Source organism: Morone saxatilis, unplaced genomic scaffold, assembly GCF_004916995.1.
Source record: "Morone saxatilis isolate NCDOM2014 unplaced genomic scaffold, NCSU_SB_2.0 Contig2, whole genome shotgun sequence".
NCBI classification, from domain to species: Eukaryota; Metazoa; Chordata; class Actinopteri; family Moronidae; genus Morone; species Morone saxatilis.
The window spans coordinates 2,559,274-2,576,990 of NW_023339762.1; the positions used below are offsets into that span (position 1 = coordinate 2,559,274).

A 17,717-nucleotide genomic window follows, 5' to 3' on the forward strand; every position below is an offset into this window, starting at 1 on the left:
TTCACATTATTGGATGATAATTATCATGCATCCCTACTTATATGATGTATATGTTATGCCCTGAGGTTTTTCACCAAATCAAATTCCCATTAGCTATGTTGAAATAACAATAAAGGGTGAATCATGGGTTATTCCATAGGTTTTTCATTTTTGATATGTTCATAGAATTTTTTAATATTTGGTTGTAACAAGAAAATATCCTGTCAAAGCCTGAAGAGAAGACAGTGTAGCACGCACACACACACACACACACACACACACACACAGATTGTGATGAACGGAAACAATCTCTCCAAAGTAATGAACATGACATGCTTCATGCACGCTAACATCACATCAAACTGCTTTAAAACTGACTCTGAACCTCATTTAGGATAACAAATGAAGACTGTCAAAAGAATGAAGAAGTCATTCTTGCTTATTTTATGTTAATGTTGTACATCTCCTTCCTCGTATTATAGTCCAACAATCTCCCTGTCCACACTCCCACAATCCTCTCTTCCTTCAGGGAGGACTCACATTCAGCATTGAAGATGAGCTCGTTGATTTGCTATCATTATGAGGCTCTGCAAGAATTGAGACTGGATCCGTCAGATTGACGACATTTTAGTCAATCATTAGCTTGAAAAATGCTCCGTTTTACGTGGGACGGGTTTAGAAAGGGCAAAGTCACAAACAGGGTTCAGGATGTTTTTAGATATAGACGGAAACATCCTTAACAACTACTGGAAGGATGGCTTTGAAATTCTGTTCTGACATTTGTGCTCCCCAAAGGATGAATCATACTGATGGGGATCTAACTTAGGGATCCTCTGACTTTTCATTAAAGAACCATTATGTGTGGATTTAGTGGCATCTAGTGGTGGATTTGAAGATTGCAACTAACTGAATAGCGCTTGCCTTCCAAGGGCGTAGAAGAAACTACAGTGGCTGTGATACTTGCCCTGTAAAAGGCCCTATGTAGAGGCAGTGTTTGGTGTGCTGAGCTACTGTAGAAACATAGAAGAGGGCCGGCTCCCTCTGTATATAAAAATAAAAACTCATCTTAATAGTCCATTAGTGACAGAGGTAACACGTTTGCTAACTGACAAACAGTTAACAAACAGTTAGCCAGTTTGTTACATGTTCAATGAAACTTTTTATTAACTCTAATTTAATTTTTAGGCCTACTGGTCAAATGTTGGTCCAATGTGAAGGATTTAGTGGCAGCTAGTGGTGTAGTTACAGATTGCAACTCCCTCACACCCACCATGCCTTTCCAAGCACGAGGGAAAAACTACGGTGGCTGCGCAATGCACGAAAAACACAACAGGCCTATCCAGAGTCAGTGTTTGGTTTGTCCATTCTGGGCTACTGTAGGAACATGGCGGTTCAACATGGCCTTCACAGAGGTGACCCAAAGTATAATGAATGTTACCACACCAGCACATGAAGGCTTCCAGAAGATGTATTCTAATGACTAATATTATGTTGCTAATATTTAGCTATTCAGGGGTGTGGCTTTTGGTGAAATGTCTCAACAACTATTGGATACATTGCCATGACATTTGGTACAGTCATTCATGTTCCCCTCAGGATGAACTGCAGTCACTTCATTTGGTTTAATACCAAAACTTTGCAAACTTTGTGCTGAGTGGTGTGTGTACATAGTGACAATGGTAAGCATTATATCTGCTGTTAATGGCATCAACATGTTAGCATGCACATTAGCACAGAGCTCAAAGCACTGCTGTGCGTATGTGCTAGTGATGAGTGAGTTAACCATTACCTGTATCTGTTCAACCTGTATTTGTTGCCGTACTCGTAGTGGGCGGGGCTTAAACCTGAAGTTGTCAATTTAAGTCTGAAATTGATATGGGTTGATCAGTTGCTATATTTATTAAAAAACTATGTACAGAAGTGAGGTTCAGAATTTGATCACAAGAGTAGGAGAACTATTCACAGAACAAGTTTTTGAAATAAAGAAACTTTTTAAAATATCTTTTAAAAACTTAAAACATATTGATATATTTTAGTAATTTGGTACATTATCTGTTCTGGATTGTTGTTTCAGCCGAGTAATTGCTCAACCCTACTACATACAGCCGCACAAAGCTGCCAGTATGCCTGTAGACTCTTAGGGTTAGGGTTTAGTCGTGTCTTAGGCAAATCAAACATGTCTCATCTTACAGGTTTTGACAGTTACAGGAAAAACATGCAGGTTTCTGCAATCTCATTACACACATACCTCACCTGTTATTACACACCATGCCAACCCCCTTATCATCCTAACATCTGTATGTTGTAACGCCGTCCAACCATCCTGTCCTCTTGTAATATAATGTAAAACTGTACCAATTGCCTTATGATTTTCTCTTTCTGTAATATTTTTCGCAAATGAAAAAAAAAACATGCAGGTAAGTAGGGGAGTCCTGGAGGTTGGGTCACACACAAACATAAGCACATGTCTGCAGCGAACTCTGCTTGTATGTGTAGTGGAGCTGGTGCAACTACAGAGTGTACTCAAGGTCATAATATTGTATCAGGTTACGGTAAACGTGTGCCCTATAGTAACATGAGTAGAAACACTGTCCTCACAAACCATATCTGCAACAAATCAACACAACAGGGCACCGTTAAAGTTAAGAATATTTATTGCATCCATTATTACAAGTCTCCCTAAACACACTTGACTCTACAACATCCGTCAATAAGCAAACAAAAAAAGAAACAGAAAAGAAAACTTTATTATCTTAACATTAAAAGTTCAATTCTACATGGTGACCAATGTCACGAGCTACGACCGCTCCCCAGAGGGAATCCGAGTGCTTACTTTACAGCAGGGGTTAATGCAGAACACAAAATGGATTGGATTACAAGAAGATGGAAATTACTTTTCACACCTTTCCTTAAAGATGTAATACACCCTGTATACAGGGACATTGTTAAGAGAAGATAGTAAAACCCACTTATTCCTTGTTACGGTTGAATAAAACATGCTCTGATTACAGCCAGTTAATGCAAAACAACAGATCTGATCTCAAGTCACCTATCTGCATTATTTTGATGACTTGAGTGAAGTCAGCAGAAACTGCATTTCAAAGAAGTTTTCTTTCAGTCATCTGATCTGTGACAGTGAAGGTTTCTCTGTCAGTATGATATAAAACTGCTTAAAAACTAAAGGTACATTAGGAATGATGTGGGCTAGCTTCTTTATTAGGGCTTCGTAGCTGAGAAGCAAACTTGCCTCAATTCCAAAACTATTGTAAAGATGGTTTCTGACATTATAAATAATTCTAACTTAGTTTTTGCTTTAATTTAAACAGCACTGATCGAACCTTTAACCTGTTTTGTTTTAATGGGATTTTATATCAAATGAAATGTATACTTAGTCCCTTCTGTGAAAAACAACATATAACCCACAACTCTGAGCCCTCTACGCATTATATTCAGATTAACAATCTTCCCAGGAAGAATAATAAATCATTACCCCTCTATATGTAAGGACGCTTGCATAAAATACATGTTGTAAAGTGCTTTGTGTACATACAGTACATTTACAAAATGTGATTGTTTTTTGTTTACTATAGCAACATCTCTATTTTACATTTATATTTATTTGGTCACAATCACCTTCACCTGACACCCAATAATAGGAAAATCCACCCAAAACAGAACTGGTAAACCAAAGTCATGTCAGAGGTGCAATGTTATTTTCAATTTTGTGAATCAGAGTTGATGATTTTTGTTCATGATTTGGATTTTAAGTACTGGTTGTGAACTGAAGTTCCTCTCACAAGCATACTGTATAACTGAGTATATAGTTGGAATATTGGATCTTGTGTGAATTTCAATAGTAGGATTTTAAAACCTAAAATCATATATTATTAAAGTTAAAACACGTTGCTGAAACAAGTGAAAACAACATCTGTCCCACTTTTACAGCTGGATTCAAACCCAGGCTCCATACACGGAGGGTTTTGAAAAGAACAAAATGAACGTGTCCTTGGAATTCAGATTCAGATAGCCTTTACATACAGTACGGAGTCTGTGCGTGGATTTTCACTTCAACTGAACATGTATTGATCTTGATTATATTCTTCATCATGAAAACTCTGACAAGCTGATTTAGAATCGTAGGGGATCAGAACGCCTGCATACACACGTCCTCACAGGAGAATCAGTAAGACACGACAGTCCAACAGAGAGGTTCACCCTCAGCTGAGAGAGCAGAAGGAGAACTGGGATCCCACTGAACTATTTATTATTAGGAATGTGGTCTGGTCTTTCTAGCTCTTTGTGTCCTTTGTTTCCAGTCAACAGTTTGGAAATTCAAGGGCCTGGCGCAGGTCCCAGTCATTGTTAAAACACACGGACATCTTCCTTTTCCTTCCACCAGAGATTATTGTTCCCCATGGAAAAATATGAAGAACAGTGGTGACTCTGTCTGTCCCAGGTGGTCAGTTGGCCACACCCTGAGGAGCCTCAGGTATGAGGGAGGAGAAGAACGTTTTGAAGAAAACCCAGGCCGTCCACATGGCCGACACCCTGTGAGGAGGCACTAAAACTGCCGTCATTGGTCCGTCTGATCCGTCCGCTGCAGCAGCAGGTTCCTCCCGCTCAGCAAGCCCGTCAGCCTGAATACACAGGACACAGTCAGCGTTAAAAAAAGGTGATTTATGGCGGGGGGGGTTTAAAGTGTCTTCCAGCTTAAGTATACTGTTTCAATCTACAGATCATGCTATAGTTTATAGTTTAGTTTATTGGGCCCACTCTGATTAGATCAGACTCCCCAGTGGTATTCTGCTACATTTAAAGGGAACATCCATGCCCTTATGCAGGTTATAGAACAGAGCCCAACCCAGAAGGTCATGTCAACAGAGCACAGGCCTTGAACCACTGAGGCATGAAGATGCCTCACACAGTTTATAAGACTTTAATTGTGACGCGCCACGGCAAAACCAGCAGCAAGTCGGCTGGGAGGAATTCACATAAACAAAGAAACTATCGTTTTTTTCAAAATTAGGGGTTTTCGTTTTTTTTACAGAATGTGCAAGTTGAGATCATGAAGAAGCCACTCCATGTTTCAGATAACAGTATACCTGGTTGCTTAAAAAGTATACATTTTGTGTTTGAAATCGGGTATAGTTTCAGGAAAGGCCGGCGCTTCGTTGGGCGTGTCTGGCGATACAGGTAATTTCCATACTGGCTACCTGTGACCCAATCATGTGCTTTTGTTATTTTTTTCGGCCAATCAGGGCCACGTTTAGTAGCGAACCGCATGGCTACTTATGCAGGCCCCCCCCCCGCATAAGTTCTGCTACTTCTGGAAAGCTGCATGTGATTTCAACATTGAATGAAGATGGACCAGGAAAAATGCATTGCAGAAGAGCTAAATCGTGGCTGTTACAGGCAAATCTATGGCAGTACTTTAGCGAGACGCCGGATACTTCTGGTTATTCCGACGCTGATTTCACTTCTGATTCTGATGAGTGCACTGACATGAAAGGCGACTGTATTACACTGGAGAACATCCCTAATCTACAGCTGACCTTTAGCGAAGATGAAGACGAGGAGACTCTCTCGGCCTCGCCCAGAGGAGCTGGAAGCAGTAAGATATCAGACGCAGTATATCTACGGTAACATGTGAGCAGCGTATTCCAGCAACCAGACTGATGCCATCTACACCTGCACCTTCTACAAAGATTTTCAATTTCAATTTCATTTCACCTTATGATGAGCGAGGCGACCCAAAAAATAGCACAGTCCTCCCATGGCGCTGGGTTAGAGGGTGCTTAAAGCAGATGTGGTTGCAGATGCTGTAGAATGTGGTTTTATAGCTTGGAAATTATGGGCCCAGGCGATTGTAACTATCTTTATCCTGGTGTAGTTCAATCGAAATGATATTCCAGGGGCCTCGCTTTTGTACCATCAAAGGGCAATTTCCATTTCCAGATAAAGGTCACCGCTTCTAATTCTGATGACACTACAGTCAACATTAACTACATGATAAGTGCTTTTTGATAAGCCATTGTTCAAACCCACTACAATACTCTCTCTACGCCTGGCAGCTGACAGATGAGATGCACAAATGAGCAGGCCATGTGTGCTTGCTAGGGAGGGGGTACAGAGTTTCCATGAGGTGAGACTGGCAAATGTTTTTCTCAGGGTGGCTGTTCTCCCCTAAAGGCGCTTTTTCGAGATGTGCATACATTCAAACTGGAGCAGCCAACTTCTTCAATCTTGCATCAGCATCCAATGTGCTGTAGCCACATGGCATTGGAAGCCTTAGAAACTACACGTTCCAGCACTTTCAGAATCTGTAAATAACTCAAAATGCCTCTCGGGAGACTTGTTGCTGGTTTTCTCGTGGCTGGTCACAATTAAATGAAGGTGAATCAGAGGGAAACATCTGGGAGATGTTCTCTTACTGGATTTGGGTTCCCGTTCTCGTTCTCGTTCTCGTTCTGCTGGTTGTGCTGGGCCACAGGGGGCTGCAGAGGGTTGGCTCCTTGGACCTGCACTCGCCTTCTGAAGGGAAACCAACCAGCAGTGTGTCTGGAGGAGAAAATACATCGATATCAATGCCAAACAAACTGCCTTTGAGGCGCCTTCAGGAAAACATAAACCTGAATTCAAAACTGAGTCAAAGCTTCGTTTCCTCCACTCAACTACACCCTGACAGGAAGTGGTGTGTACATTTGCAAACTCTGCTGTTTGTTGGTGTCATGTCAGAAAACAGACTTATTTTACGATCGGCACGGTGCATGTGCTCTCAACAGAGATAAAAAGAAAGCAATAGGCTCACTCCTTAGCTACTTCCATCATCAGCTCTGGAAAAACCTGTTTCATTCTTTTTTACCATTTGTGTGAGTTGCTAGATGTACTTGATGATGTTCTTTACTAGCACTGGGCAAACAGGAACTCCTTACAGAATGGAAAAGACTATGCCTTTCTGCAACTACTGCACTCCACTCAATACTACGTCTAGTTAAAGCTGCATTCATTCATTCCCAACAAGCCCTTTTACATCCGGCAGACAAGGAACAACATTATCATTTATTTAAAGTTGGTGTCTCTACCAGCTCCTGAGGGAAATGTCCGTCTGTTTAGCTGCTAAATGCTCCACTGTGTTCACCAGCTAGTGTGGAACTGTGTCTGTGTGCTAAAATGAGCTGGGGGGAAACTCTCTGTGGGTTTATCACTCTCACATGAATATAAATATTAGTAATATGAATTTAAATAATAGTAGGAACATAAACATATATAAACACATGTATTTAAAGATACATTATTGAGATTTATAATAATGTTTAATTTTTATATTACTCATATTTTACTCATATATCTTACACTCGTTTTCACATCTCTTTTTTCTGGGTGAAGAAAAATGGATCTTATCCTCATCTTGAATAAATACTCTAGTTTGCATTAGATTAGTCATTTATCTTGTTGGGAACGTCTTCTCCAAACTCCTCATACATATCCACGGTACTTCTTAACACCTGATTACTTTTTTGCGGCTAACAGGCGCTGTGTGTTGGATTGAGGGTGGAGGACAGAAACAGACGTGGGCTGTCTCTAAACATTAACTTTCCAACTGTTGCTGGTGGCTAATTATTAATCAAATGCATACTGAGTGTCAGGAGTTATTAGCAGACACAAACACACAGCGTTACTCCTTAGCTTAAGTTAATGTGTTTGAGAAATGGATTGTCCCTCAGAGTAATGAAAGCATTTCTCTCACTTTCAGTAATTTCATTTTCCTTGACAAACAAACACTTTGCTAGACTAATGTAATGTGTATCTACACTATTGCTCAGTGGTTTGGGGTCAAACTGCCAGAAAAGCTTGATATGGTACACTCAGATGGCTGAGAGGACTACACTGTAGTTTTAATGGTCTTTCATGCATTTAAGTTGTAAAAAGTCCACTTTACAAATATATTATTTCGTATGAAATTGCTCATGGAGAAGAAAACGCTGTGCTGCTTCAACCAAACTACCCACTGACAGGGAAGAAAGAGACAAAGATCTCTCTGAGCAACAGTTCAATGAGAATATACAAAATCAGCAGTCACTGGTAACAGAAAGTGGAAGCTTAGCATCAAATCTGTGCACATTTCCTGTTTCAATGTCAAGTACACAATACTGCCTATACCAGGCTGCATTCAACAGTGCTGCTTTACCAAAGCTATTCTTAAAAACAGAAGTAGAAGGTTAGTTTACAGTTAGTACTATTGGTCCACAGAGTATCAGCTCTACATACTGTGGACTGACAGATGACAGTCTGAACCTATTTAGTGTACCCACTGTGTAGACTGTAAGCACTGTTTGGTTCAGTACTGATCTGGGGTCACTTAATTAAACTACTGTAAATATTTGGGTCACTTTTCTGGACTGGAAAAAAGATTGAAAATCTCAAATATAAATAATACATGTGTCTGAATTATACTGGTTATATTGCCATTACTGAAGGAAAGAAGAAAAACACCGATATAAGAGGTGAGCCCAAAGTTTAGAGTGGTAGTGTATATAAGTGTGTGTCTCAGTGAATGGTTGCGTAACAGCAAACAGAGTGTGAGACTGGAACATGTTGAGTAAAGGAACAAAGTGGCCTGAGCTGATGATAGCAGCAGTGTTAATGAGGAACATGCTTCCCCTGAGCACTGCTGCTATCTGCTAACCCAGGAACAGAAACCTACTATCTGAACCATGTTCATTGAACTGCTTTCAACAGGTTGAGTGGAAACAAGAGAAAACAAGTCCCTCACTGCATTCAGTATTATTGTTCACAGAAGAGACCAGTCAAACTTCCTCAAAACATCTTTGGATCAATGTCCTAGTTTCACAGCCTCCTTTTCACTGACAGGATGCCTTTATCAGCAACTCTTATTTTATATACTCTGACAGCTAATGAGACCAAAACAAACTGCTAATGAGTGCAACCAATGCAGCAAATGATTCTTATTATTAGAATTATTATATATTGATATTTTTTGAATTTCTTTTGATGAATGGACTGTTGTTTAGTCTATAAAATGCCTGTCACAGTTTTCCAGAGCGCAGGCTGACATCTTCCACTTTCTTGTCTTGTTGGAGCAATGCAACAGATCTGATTTATGATTGACACTGTTGCTTGATGCCTGATTTCAACCATTATGAAGATTGTTCCTGAATATTATTAGTCAACTGACTAATCGATTAACTGACCAGTACTGTTAGCAGGTCATTTCCTGAAAGTAAAGCACTGTAGACCATAAACATATAAAATAAAGACACTTTTCCCAGTGGGCTGTTAGCGTTTTCCTTTGAGCTCAGCTGCCTTCAGTTGTTCATTCTGATATGAAGCTTTGCTAGAACTGGTTTATATCCTGAAGGCTGGGCTCTAAGTATCCACAGTCATCAGCTACTGTGTTTATTTAGTGACACATCAGATATTATTATGTAACAGGCATTCTACTATGCTCCAAACAAACAGTAACATATATGGTGTACTGCTGGTAACATCACACATAGACAGGCTTTAGTGGACAATGCAAACAACCTGGACTCCAGGTATGGCCTTGCATAGTTTTTAATGATAGATATTGAGAACTGAGTGTTTGCCTGGCTTTCTTGAGAAGCTCTGGATGCCAACACAAGCTGCTGATGAGGGCGGATAGGGAAGGGGATAAGGCTGAGAGCGTAAAGTCACTCCACCCACAACAGTGCAGTGAAGCTCTTATTGTAAAGGTTCTGTCAAAAGCAGGGAGCAGCATGTTGAACTCACAGGTACATGAGGAGGAGGGTGCTCATCACCAGCAGAAAGCGACTCAGGTTGGAGTTGAAGTACACGATCATCAGCAGAACGCCCAGTCTTGCGGTGGTGTACAACCAGTCCAGCCAGTCACGCTCCACGTCCTCCTCGTCCTCCATTACAGGCCCGCCCTGCGCGTTCATCCGCATGTTCTGGTTGGCCTCCGCGGGGTTGATGAAAGCGCCGTCCTGCGCTGGGTTCTGATTCGCCGGCAGGTTGTCGATGGGGTTCTGATTGGCTAAGGGGGCCGGAACAGGCACGTGGTGGGCCGGAACAGGAGGGTACTGGGCAATGGTTGTAGCTGGTGCAGAGGGGACGGTGCCTGCTGCTGCCAGGGCCGCGTGGCTGTTAGCGGAGAAGGAGACAAACGTCAAGAGTATTACAAACAAGCTGGTCAAAGCCATCCATGGCCATGTGGGAGCACAATGAGAGAGTGGGCAGCGGAGTATGTGAAGTGTATAAATGAATACTCACTATTGCATGTAATACTGTCTAGCGTAGACATGCTGCAGCCACAGTATCTGTTGAGGGCTGTACAGGGAGTAGGTGGGAAAGGTTGGTTGGGTCATCTGTGGTGCTCCAGGCCTGCAGGGAGTGGTGACAGTTAATATCAGTTCAACACTAATGTTTACCCAGCAGAGAGAGACGGTGTACTTTCAGTTGTTATGGGAAAAACATCCTGAACACAGCCACACTGCTAAAACCTGACGCCTGGTCATGCTAATAAAACTAAATGCAGTTCATACGGAAATACAGACACACTGTTCCTTATACTGTGGCTTACACGGCAGCAGCAGGCCATGACGGAGTTCCTGATGGAGCAGCAGCTGAGGCTGCAGAGGTCTGCCTCCTCTGCCTCAGCTCCGGTGTGCTGGGAGTGTGGACTGTGGAAGAGGAGCTGCTGGGACTGGGTGAAGCAGAAGCCGCCATGGGCCTTGGACTGGAGGTATGTGGCTGTTGGGTCTCTTTGGTCTGCAAAAGCAAATTTGGAATGGTTTAAAATTGTAGCGATGTAGAGATGAGTTCTACTGTCTGGGATGTACAACCACCTGGAGGTTTTTCAGTATTAGTTGAGGCGGGGTTGTATTGTGAAACTAAAGCGAGTTATCTTTAGCTGTACTTTTGATCTGAAAACTGTAGCGGAGTTCCTCTTCACGGTAGGATGGTAAGGGAGGGGGTTAAGGAGTGCACCTGTCACCTTCAAACTAATCTAGCTGCCTTTGAGCTTGATGTGTCACAGCAGCCTCAAGCTGCTCTAAAGTCTCTCAGAGCTGATGAACAGTACGTTGTGGAATTTATGAGACTGAAACGTCACTGAAACATTTATAAAACACAGTTGGAAATCAACGGCTAACTTTGATCTGGATTCATCTGTGAGTGAAAAGTAACAGAATTATGTCCTTATATGATGAAATTATTCAGAATATCTAAATGAGTTTTAAAGTAAAATTATAAAGTAGACTTTGTTGAAGGACCCAGATGTAAACTGCAAATAAGGAAGGTGAGTATGTTAAACAAGCCCACTATGCAAATGAAGAATTTCAGTTGACTGAAACCAGCCGTTTTGCTTACACAGCCATACAATCTGAAAATAAAACCAATACCTGAACAGTTTCATTTACCCAGCACTGAACACAACCTCTGAACATCACCACCAACTTTAAATCAGCTGTGATCTGTTTCCTGCAAATGTGTCTTTGGGCATGACACTAAATACCTGGCTGCTCCATGGGCATGACAACCTGGTTGCCCCTAACCAGGGGGTAGAACACAATTTCTCTCTTGAAAAAGTGGTTTGTTAAAACAGGTTGATTATGAGTAAACGTCATCATGTCTCACCTTAGGTCTGGCTCCCAGTTGTCCTTGGGGTTGATTCCTAAAAGCACACACGAGGTGCAGTGTGGGAGTGGCTTCATTCTGAGAGAGTGGAGATAAATGCCTGATTAGAAGAGCTACACGGTAAAACACACCGATACATTCAGCAAACAGAATTAAAGTATGAGCATGAAACCAGCGCTGAAAACAGCAGAACCCAGACTTTGTGGAACTGTTCCACAGACCATGATCTGAACGCTCTGATTCTTCGTCTTTAAATGAAACATGAATGCATGGTGTACAGTCAGAGACAGTGAGCTTTGTGATCATGTTGATCTATAAACACAAGGTGCTGTGTCCTCTTGGAGGACTCTGGATGTTTTCAGTGCTGGGCTTGTCTTACAGCGGACACTGTTTTATCTTCAGCAATATGAGCCTCTACTGGAAATCCCACACAAACAGTGAACCAGAAACATGGGATAATATACAGTGCTGCTTTCAGAAAGCACAACAACCCTTTCACAGGCCATGGAAACCCTTAGCTGCTTTTTATTATCAGACAGCGGCTGGTGAGAGAAATGCAGACTCCACTCAACCTCTGTAGCCCGCTGGTCGCCAGTGTAACAGCAGCATAAAGGCATACCATCAACCTGTGATGTTCACTGACTGAAGCTTCTGCGGTCAGTCTGCAGTATGTGAAACTTCACTGACACACAGTTCTATGGAAATATATTACGACAGAATGAAAAGTGCTGCTCGTAAGCACAGCAACGTGCAAACAGACAAACATATTCTCACATGGAGCTGTCTGAAGAGATCTCTGATGTGCAGATGGTCGGGCAGCAGTTTACCAGCATAGATCAGTCTCTGGTCACTCACAGCCTGCAGGGAAACAGACAGCTTTCATTCACACTGGTGGCAAAGCAACTGCACTCACTATGCACAGAGAACTGACATAGAAGCTTGTTTCTCTGGTGTTTCTGGGTGGGATGGTGATGGGAAACAACCATTTTAAGACATACAATATAAAGTTTGACACACTGGTAACATGCTTTTGCCAGCTTCATCCACGTGTATGTATGTCTCATGTGTATGCTGGTTGGTTAAAGTATGTCAGTAATACATGAACTGATCCAAAAGGGTGAATTTCCTCATGTTCTCTGTGTATAGGACTTTAAATCGTATTTGTGAGAGATAAGAAGAAGAAGGTGTAATCTCTGGTATACAGCAAGTGCTATACAAACACATTTTATTTCAATGATGTCATGTGTTCGGTTTTATTTTACACTTCCTGCACAGCAGATGAGCTGGTGCAAATTCTGTCGACTCATGGCTAATTGTCCCAGGAAGTGATAAACTTTATTAGTAATCATTGATTTTCCTGTGACGGGCAAGGCCGTGTGTATATATCTGCCAGTCTACTGCTGGCCTCATCTGCCTCATCTGCACTCTGTCAATCAGCATCCCCTCCATCTGAAGCACAGATCCTCCTCAGCTCATTGGCCCTCTGGAGGGACACTGTGCCCTTCAATGCTGCAGTCTTCAGAGAGGATGAAACCTTAAGGTACCTATTAGAGAGGACTGAGAGCAGCTCACTCTGCCATTCAGCTCTTTGGGTCATTGTGCTTTAGGGCTGCACAATATGGTAGAAACATAATGTTGTAATTGTATTTACAGATATAGTGATATACTGATTGTATTTACAGATATAGTGATTCATAATTAGTGTGAGAATGATCATTTCACATTTGACCTTTATTAAAGAACTGCAGCTCCTGCCATTTGTACATTGGCCCTTGTGCTTCACAACCCTTGCGGATTACCAAAGTTTACCAAAAGATTTGGTAATATATATGGTTAATTCATTCAACCTTTAGTATCGCTTTTTATATATATATATATATATATAAAATAAATATATACACATACACATATTCCATTTGTCGGTTTTGATTTGTAGAAAATGTCACTCTGCCATTCAGCCAGTCTTGATCATGTATGAAAAACCCACATAAAACAAACATATATACACACACACACACACACACACACACACAGAAATTCCCTGTTTACATGGAAAGAAACCTAATGTGTCATCCAACCGTCCGGTGCATCCTCTGCCGCTGATTTTAGCCAATCACACAATTAGAAAGCTGATGACCCATCTGTCCACATGATTGGCTGATGGATAGGCCTGAGTGTGTGTGTACGTGCATGCGCTCATGTGTGCGTCTCAGTGTGAAACGGTCTGACGAGCCCCCAAACACATCTAGCCAGTGACAATTTTCTTTTGTTACCCGCAACCACCAACATTTTCAGAGAGAGACACAGAGCTAATGCAAGCCCGTGAACAACTTAATAGCACTTGAACCAGTTTGCCAACTTGGAGAAATGATTTCATTCAATTAGATAATTCTCCCCCTCTCCCTCTCTCGTTCATTCTCTTGTTCTCTGGAATGAGTCATTTGTGATATAATAGCCACATAATGGCTTGAAAGCGGGTTCGGCAGGAAAAAGACAGATGTAGGGTGAATAAAAAAGCAAAATGGTGAGGTAGAAGAGGCTCAGGAGTCAACATAGAGAAACCGTATACGCTAGCATCATAAAAGAAAGCGTTTCTATACATTGATACATGCATAAAGGAAACACACGTACTGTACACACACACAGTGCTCTATTTGCTGTCTATTAACAGTGTGTGTTGCTGAGCGATAGGAGAGGCGATAGCATCTTCTCCGATGGTATCTGTTATCGAAGTACACGCGTCCTTCAGGCGTCCATCGTGCTATCGCTCCTCTCATCTCTCCTCTATCTCTCTTGCCATCCTCCTCCCTCACCTCCTCTCTCTTCACCTTGCCTCTCCGATGCTCCTCACTTGCTCATCATCTATTTGTATTTCCATCATCTTCCCTTCTCTTTTCCCCATTCATTTGTAGACCACGATTTATTTTTATTAGCGTAATATGTCTTTGCTTGCTACTTATTACTTTATTTTTTAGTTGATATCAATTAAACCATCAGCCTGGGAGCTCAGTCAGGGTTTGCTATAGTGAATTGTCTGAGGGACCATGTATCATTACAGATGGATGCCACTGACAGACATGGCTTAAGTCTGATTCATAATTCTGTGTCGAATTAACGCTGTGGGTACGGCATAGCCTCATACCCTATGCTGTGAAATATGTAAACTTTGACTTATTTAGCTGCTGTTCGAGACACACGTTACTCTTAAGCTCAATGAAAATGAAGCAGTGGCAGTTCCTAAAGGTTCATGAATATGCAAGTTATACCTTATTCTATTGTGTTTAGTGTCTCAAAATAAACACCATGAACCTGAGGAAAACTGACCAAAACTGTGCGCCGTTATTCCCCATGATTATCGTGCCCAGCTCATTTCTCAGATGAGAAAATAAACTGTATAAACACTTTTGCCTTTAGACGTCTGAAAGAATTTCATAAGTACGGAAATAACAGACATTATCTCGATGTAGAAAATTAAAAACCTTGATAAAAGAAAGTTTTATCAAGAAAGTTCACCTCTTGCTTGAGTCACCTCAAGCAAGCTTCTTAGCAAACTAATTTTCATAGTGAGCTGAAATGAATTAATGAAATGACTACCATGAAGGTCACAATAGCTCCCTACTCTCCTCCCTTTACATCATTGTATGGCAGTGGGTTATACTTCTATATTCTTAAAGTTAATGTTAACTGTCCAAATGAAAGGAGAAACATCGCTTTATTTGAATCTATACTGTCATACATTCAAGCAAAATAACGTATTTTTTATTAATGTATTATAACTATTACAACATAATTGTTTTTTATTTTCTATGTTTGAACTTTGCTCCTCGGAGAACTTGACAGTCCTGAAACACACAACCAAACTCACACACTACCTTGTACCTTGTACCTCAGCACTCAGACACGACACACACCCCTACACACACACACACACACACACAACACACACACACACACACAGAACTTAATTTCTAATCAATTTCTGCATTTTTCTTCAAGTGGTCTCTTCAGGTAAAAGGCTGAATTGGCCGATCGCTTCCATCAAGGATTTCTGCTAAGTACTGTACTCTGCTGAGAGGAGAGGGGATGGACGTTGTGGAAGACAGCCTCTCTCTCTACCTCTTGTCTCACCCTTTCTTTCTCCCTTTCTTCATCACCTTTGCCCACACACACACCCACACCCACCCATATGAAGCTCCTCCAGGAGCAATCAAGCTCTCGTGAAGGTTGAGTGTTCATACGAACGTGGTGCTCTGAGTGGTTACTTGAGTCATGAGGTCATGTCTTCGCTCCACCCTCCTCTCACCCCTAATCATCCTCCATTACCCTATTTTGTGCATGTGTGTGTGTATGCACATCTAAATGGTTGTGTTTTCCTGCAAACAAAATCTATACATGCATGTTTCTTTGTGTTTGCACGTATGCATGCATTTTCCTGTGAATAATGCGTGTTTGCATATGAATACTGCAGGTGCAAGTATGTGTGTGTATGTGTGTTGTGGTGTGTGTGTGCTTCTAGAAAAGCATCCCAGAAAACCACCGGGGCACGCGAGGTGGATAGAGAAATGAGGGAGAGATTAAGGAGGTGACGGGTGAGATGGTTGATGGGAAGGAAGGAGCGGGAGCGAGGAGAGGAGCGAGGGCAGGAGGAGACCAGGGGTGAGGAAGGGGCGTGAAGGAGGGATGCCGAGAGCGAGGAAGAGAGAGCTCTTGAGAGGAAGAGGGTGGTAATTACTTGAGTTCCTTCTCTGTCTGTCTCTTTGCTCTTTGAATGAGTTTTGTGAGTCTGAAATGTGTCACAATGCATTGGTGAAGAAGAAAAACAATCAGATTTCATAACTGGTGGTTGTTTTAAGCACCTACTGTTTAGCTTTTCAAACGACTGCATTTGCATTTAGTCATTCAGGCATCTCGGATCGATAAGATAGCTATCCAGTGTCACAAAAGCTGAGTGTAAATGCATTCAAGAAATATTCCAGGCAGACTAAAATCGGATGCTTTCAAGCCAGATGCTGAAATAGTGTACATGCACCATCTTTCTACATAATCTTTACTCCTCACCCACTGCAACTACATCAGTAAGCAGCCCACTCTCTTGTGATAATGCCTCCTGAATTGACAGTGAAGTGACAGTTCAACCACTGAATAATATAAGAAATAATCAGTGGGTAAAGCCCTAACTTTTTTCAGCAAACTTAGCAGCAATTACTTGTCAAACCGTGTATATCTAACAAACTTAGAGCCAAAAATCTGATCGTAGAGCCATTTAAGGCTGCTGCTGACAGTAATGATGTATGTGCTAACCTATGGCCATGCCCTTGTCAAAACACTACCACTGTACCAGCTGATGGATGGAAGGACAGGTAGGAGGATGAAGACAAAAGAAAGGATGGGCGTATAGAGAAGAGAGGAAGAGTGATGGATGGAGGTGGCGCTGAAAGCGTGAGATGGAGTAATTGATGGAGAGGGACAGAGATCAGAAGGAGACGGCAGGTGTAGCAGATACTGGGGGTATGTGCTGTGGTACGTGGCTTTCACTGAAGGGACAGACACACCCTGACAGTGCAACTGATATTTGTGTTTTGTGCGGAAGAGAGAAAATGTGTATGTTTGAGTGTGTGTTAAAGGGTCAAGAAGGTGTTGAACCCCAACACTCCTTTTTTGGTGATAAATCGCTCTCTGATTCACAGCAGGAAGAACAAAAACCCCTCTCATCTGTCTTTCTCTCGCTGCTCCTCTTTCTCCTTTACGCTGCAGGATCCTGTTCTTTGACAATGGGCTAAAAAATGAAGACAAGAGGTGGCAAAGCTTCCAACTGGAAGAGCATCTTTCACAAAGGCAGGGGAGGCCAATGTGTCAGGAGGGGTTTTTTGTCGGTTTTATGCAATTCTCTTTTTTCAGTCTACAAACAGCAAACTGAGCCTGAATAAAGATGAAAACGGTTTTGTAAAATAAATCTAATATAGAGTACATCTTATTTCTTTGTTTTATTATGTACTTCCTGGGGTTTTTGAGGAAAATATATACAATAAGGAATACAGTGGCACTTCATTGGCCTTCATTGTGGCTGCAGAACAACAAACATTTGCTAAACACAAAGTACA

At 41.7% G+C, this 17,717-nt stretch overlaps 1 protein-coding gene across 1 annotated transcript in view; it reads right to left on the reverse strand.

Moving 5' to 3' along the window:
* Nucleotides 1–2,615: 2,615 nt before the first annotated feature.
* herpud1 (homocysteine-inducible, endoplasmic reticulum stress-inducible, ubiquitin-like domain member 1) overlaps nt 2,616–17,717 on the reverse strand; it is a 16,974-nt gene continuing 1,872 nt past the window's right edge. The window contains exons 2-8 of the mRNA XM_035664610.1: nt 12,391–12,474; nt 11,617–11,694; nt 10,562–10,749; nt 10,252–10,362; nt 9,751–10,122; nt 6,411–6,537; nt 2,616–4,616 (exon numbers count right to left, since the gene is read on the reverse strand). Coding sequence (XP_035520503.1) covers nt 4,440–4,616; nt 6,411–6,537; nt 9,751–10,122; nt 10,252–10,362; nt 10,562–10,749; nt 11,617–11,694; nt 12,391–12,474 — 1,137 coding nt within the window. The 3' untranslated portion in view covers nt 2,616–4,439. The remainder of the gene's footprint in view (nt 4,617–6,410; nt 6,538–9,750; nt 10,123–10,251; nt 10,363–10,561; nt 10,750–11,616; nt 11,695–12,390; nt 12,475–17,717) is intronic.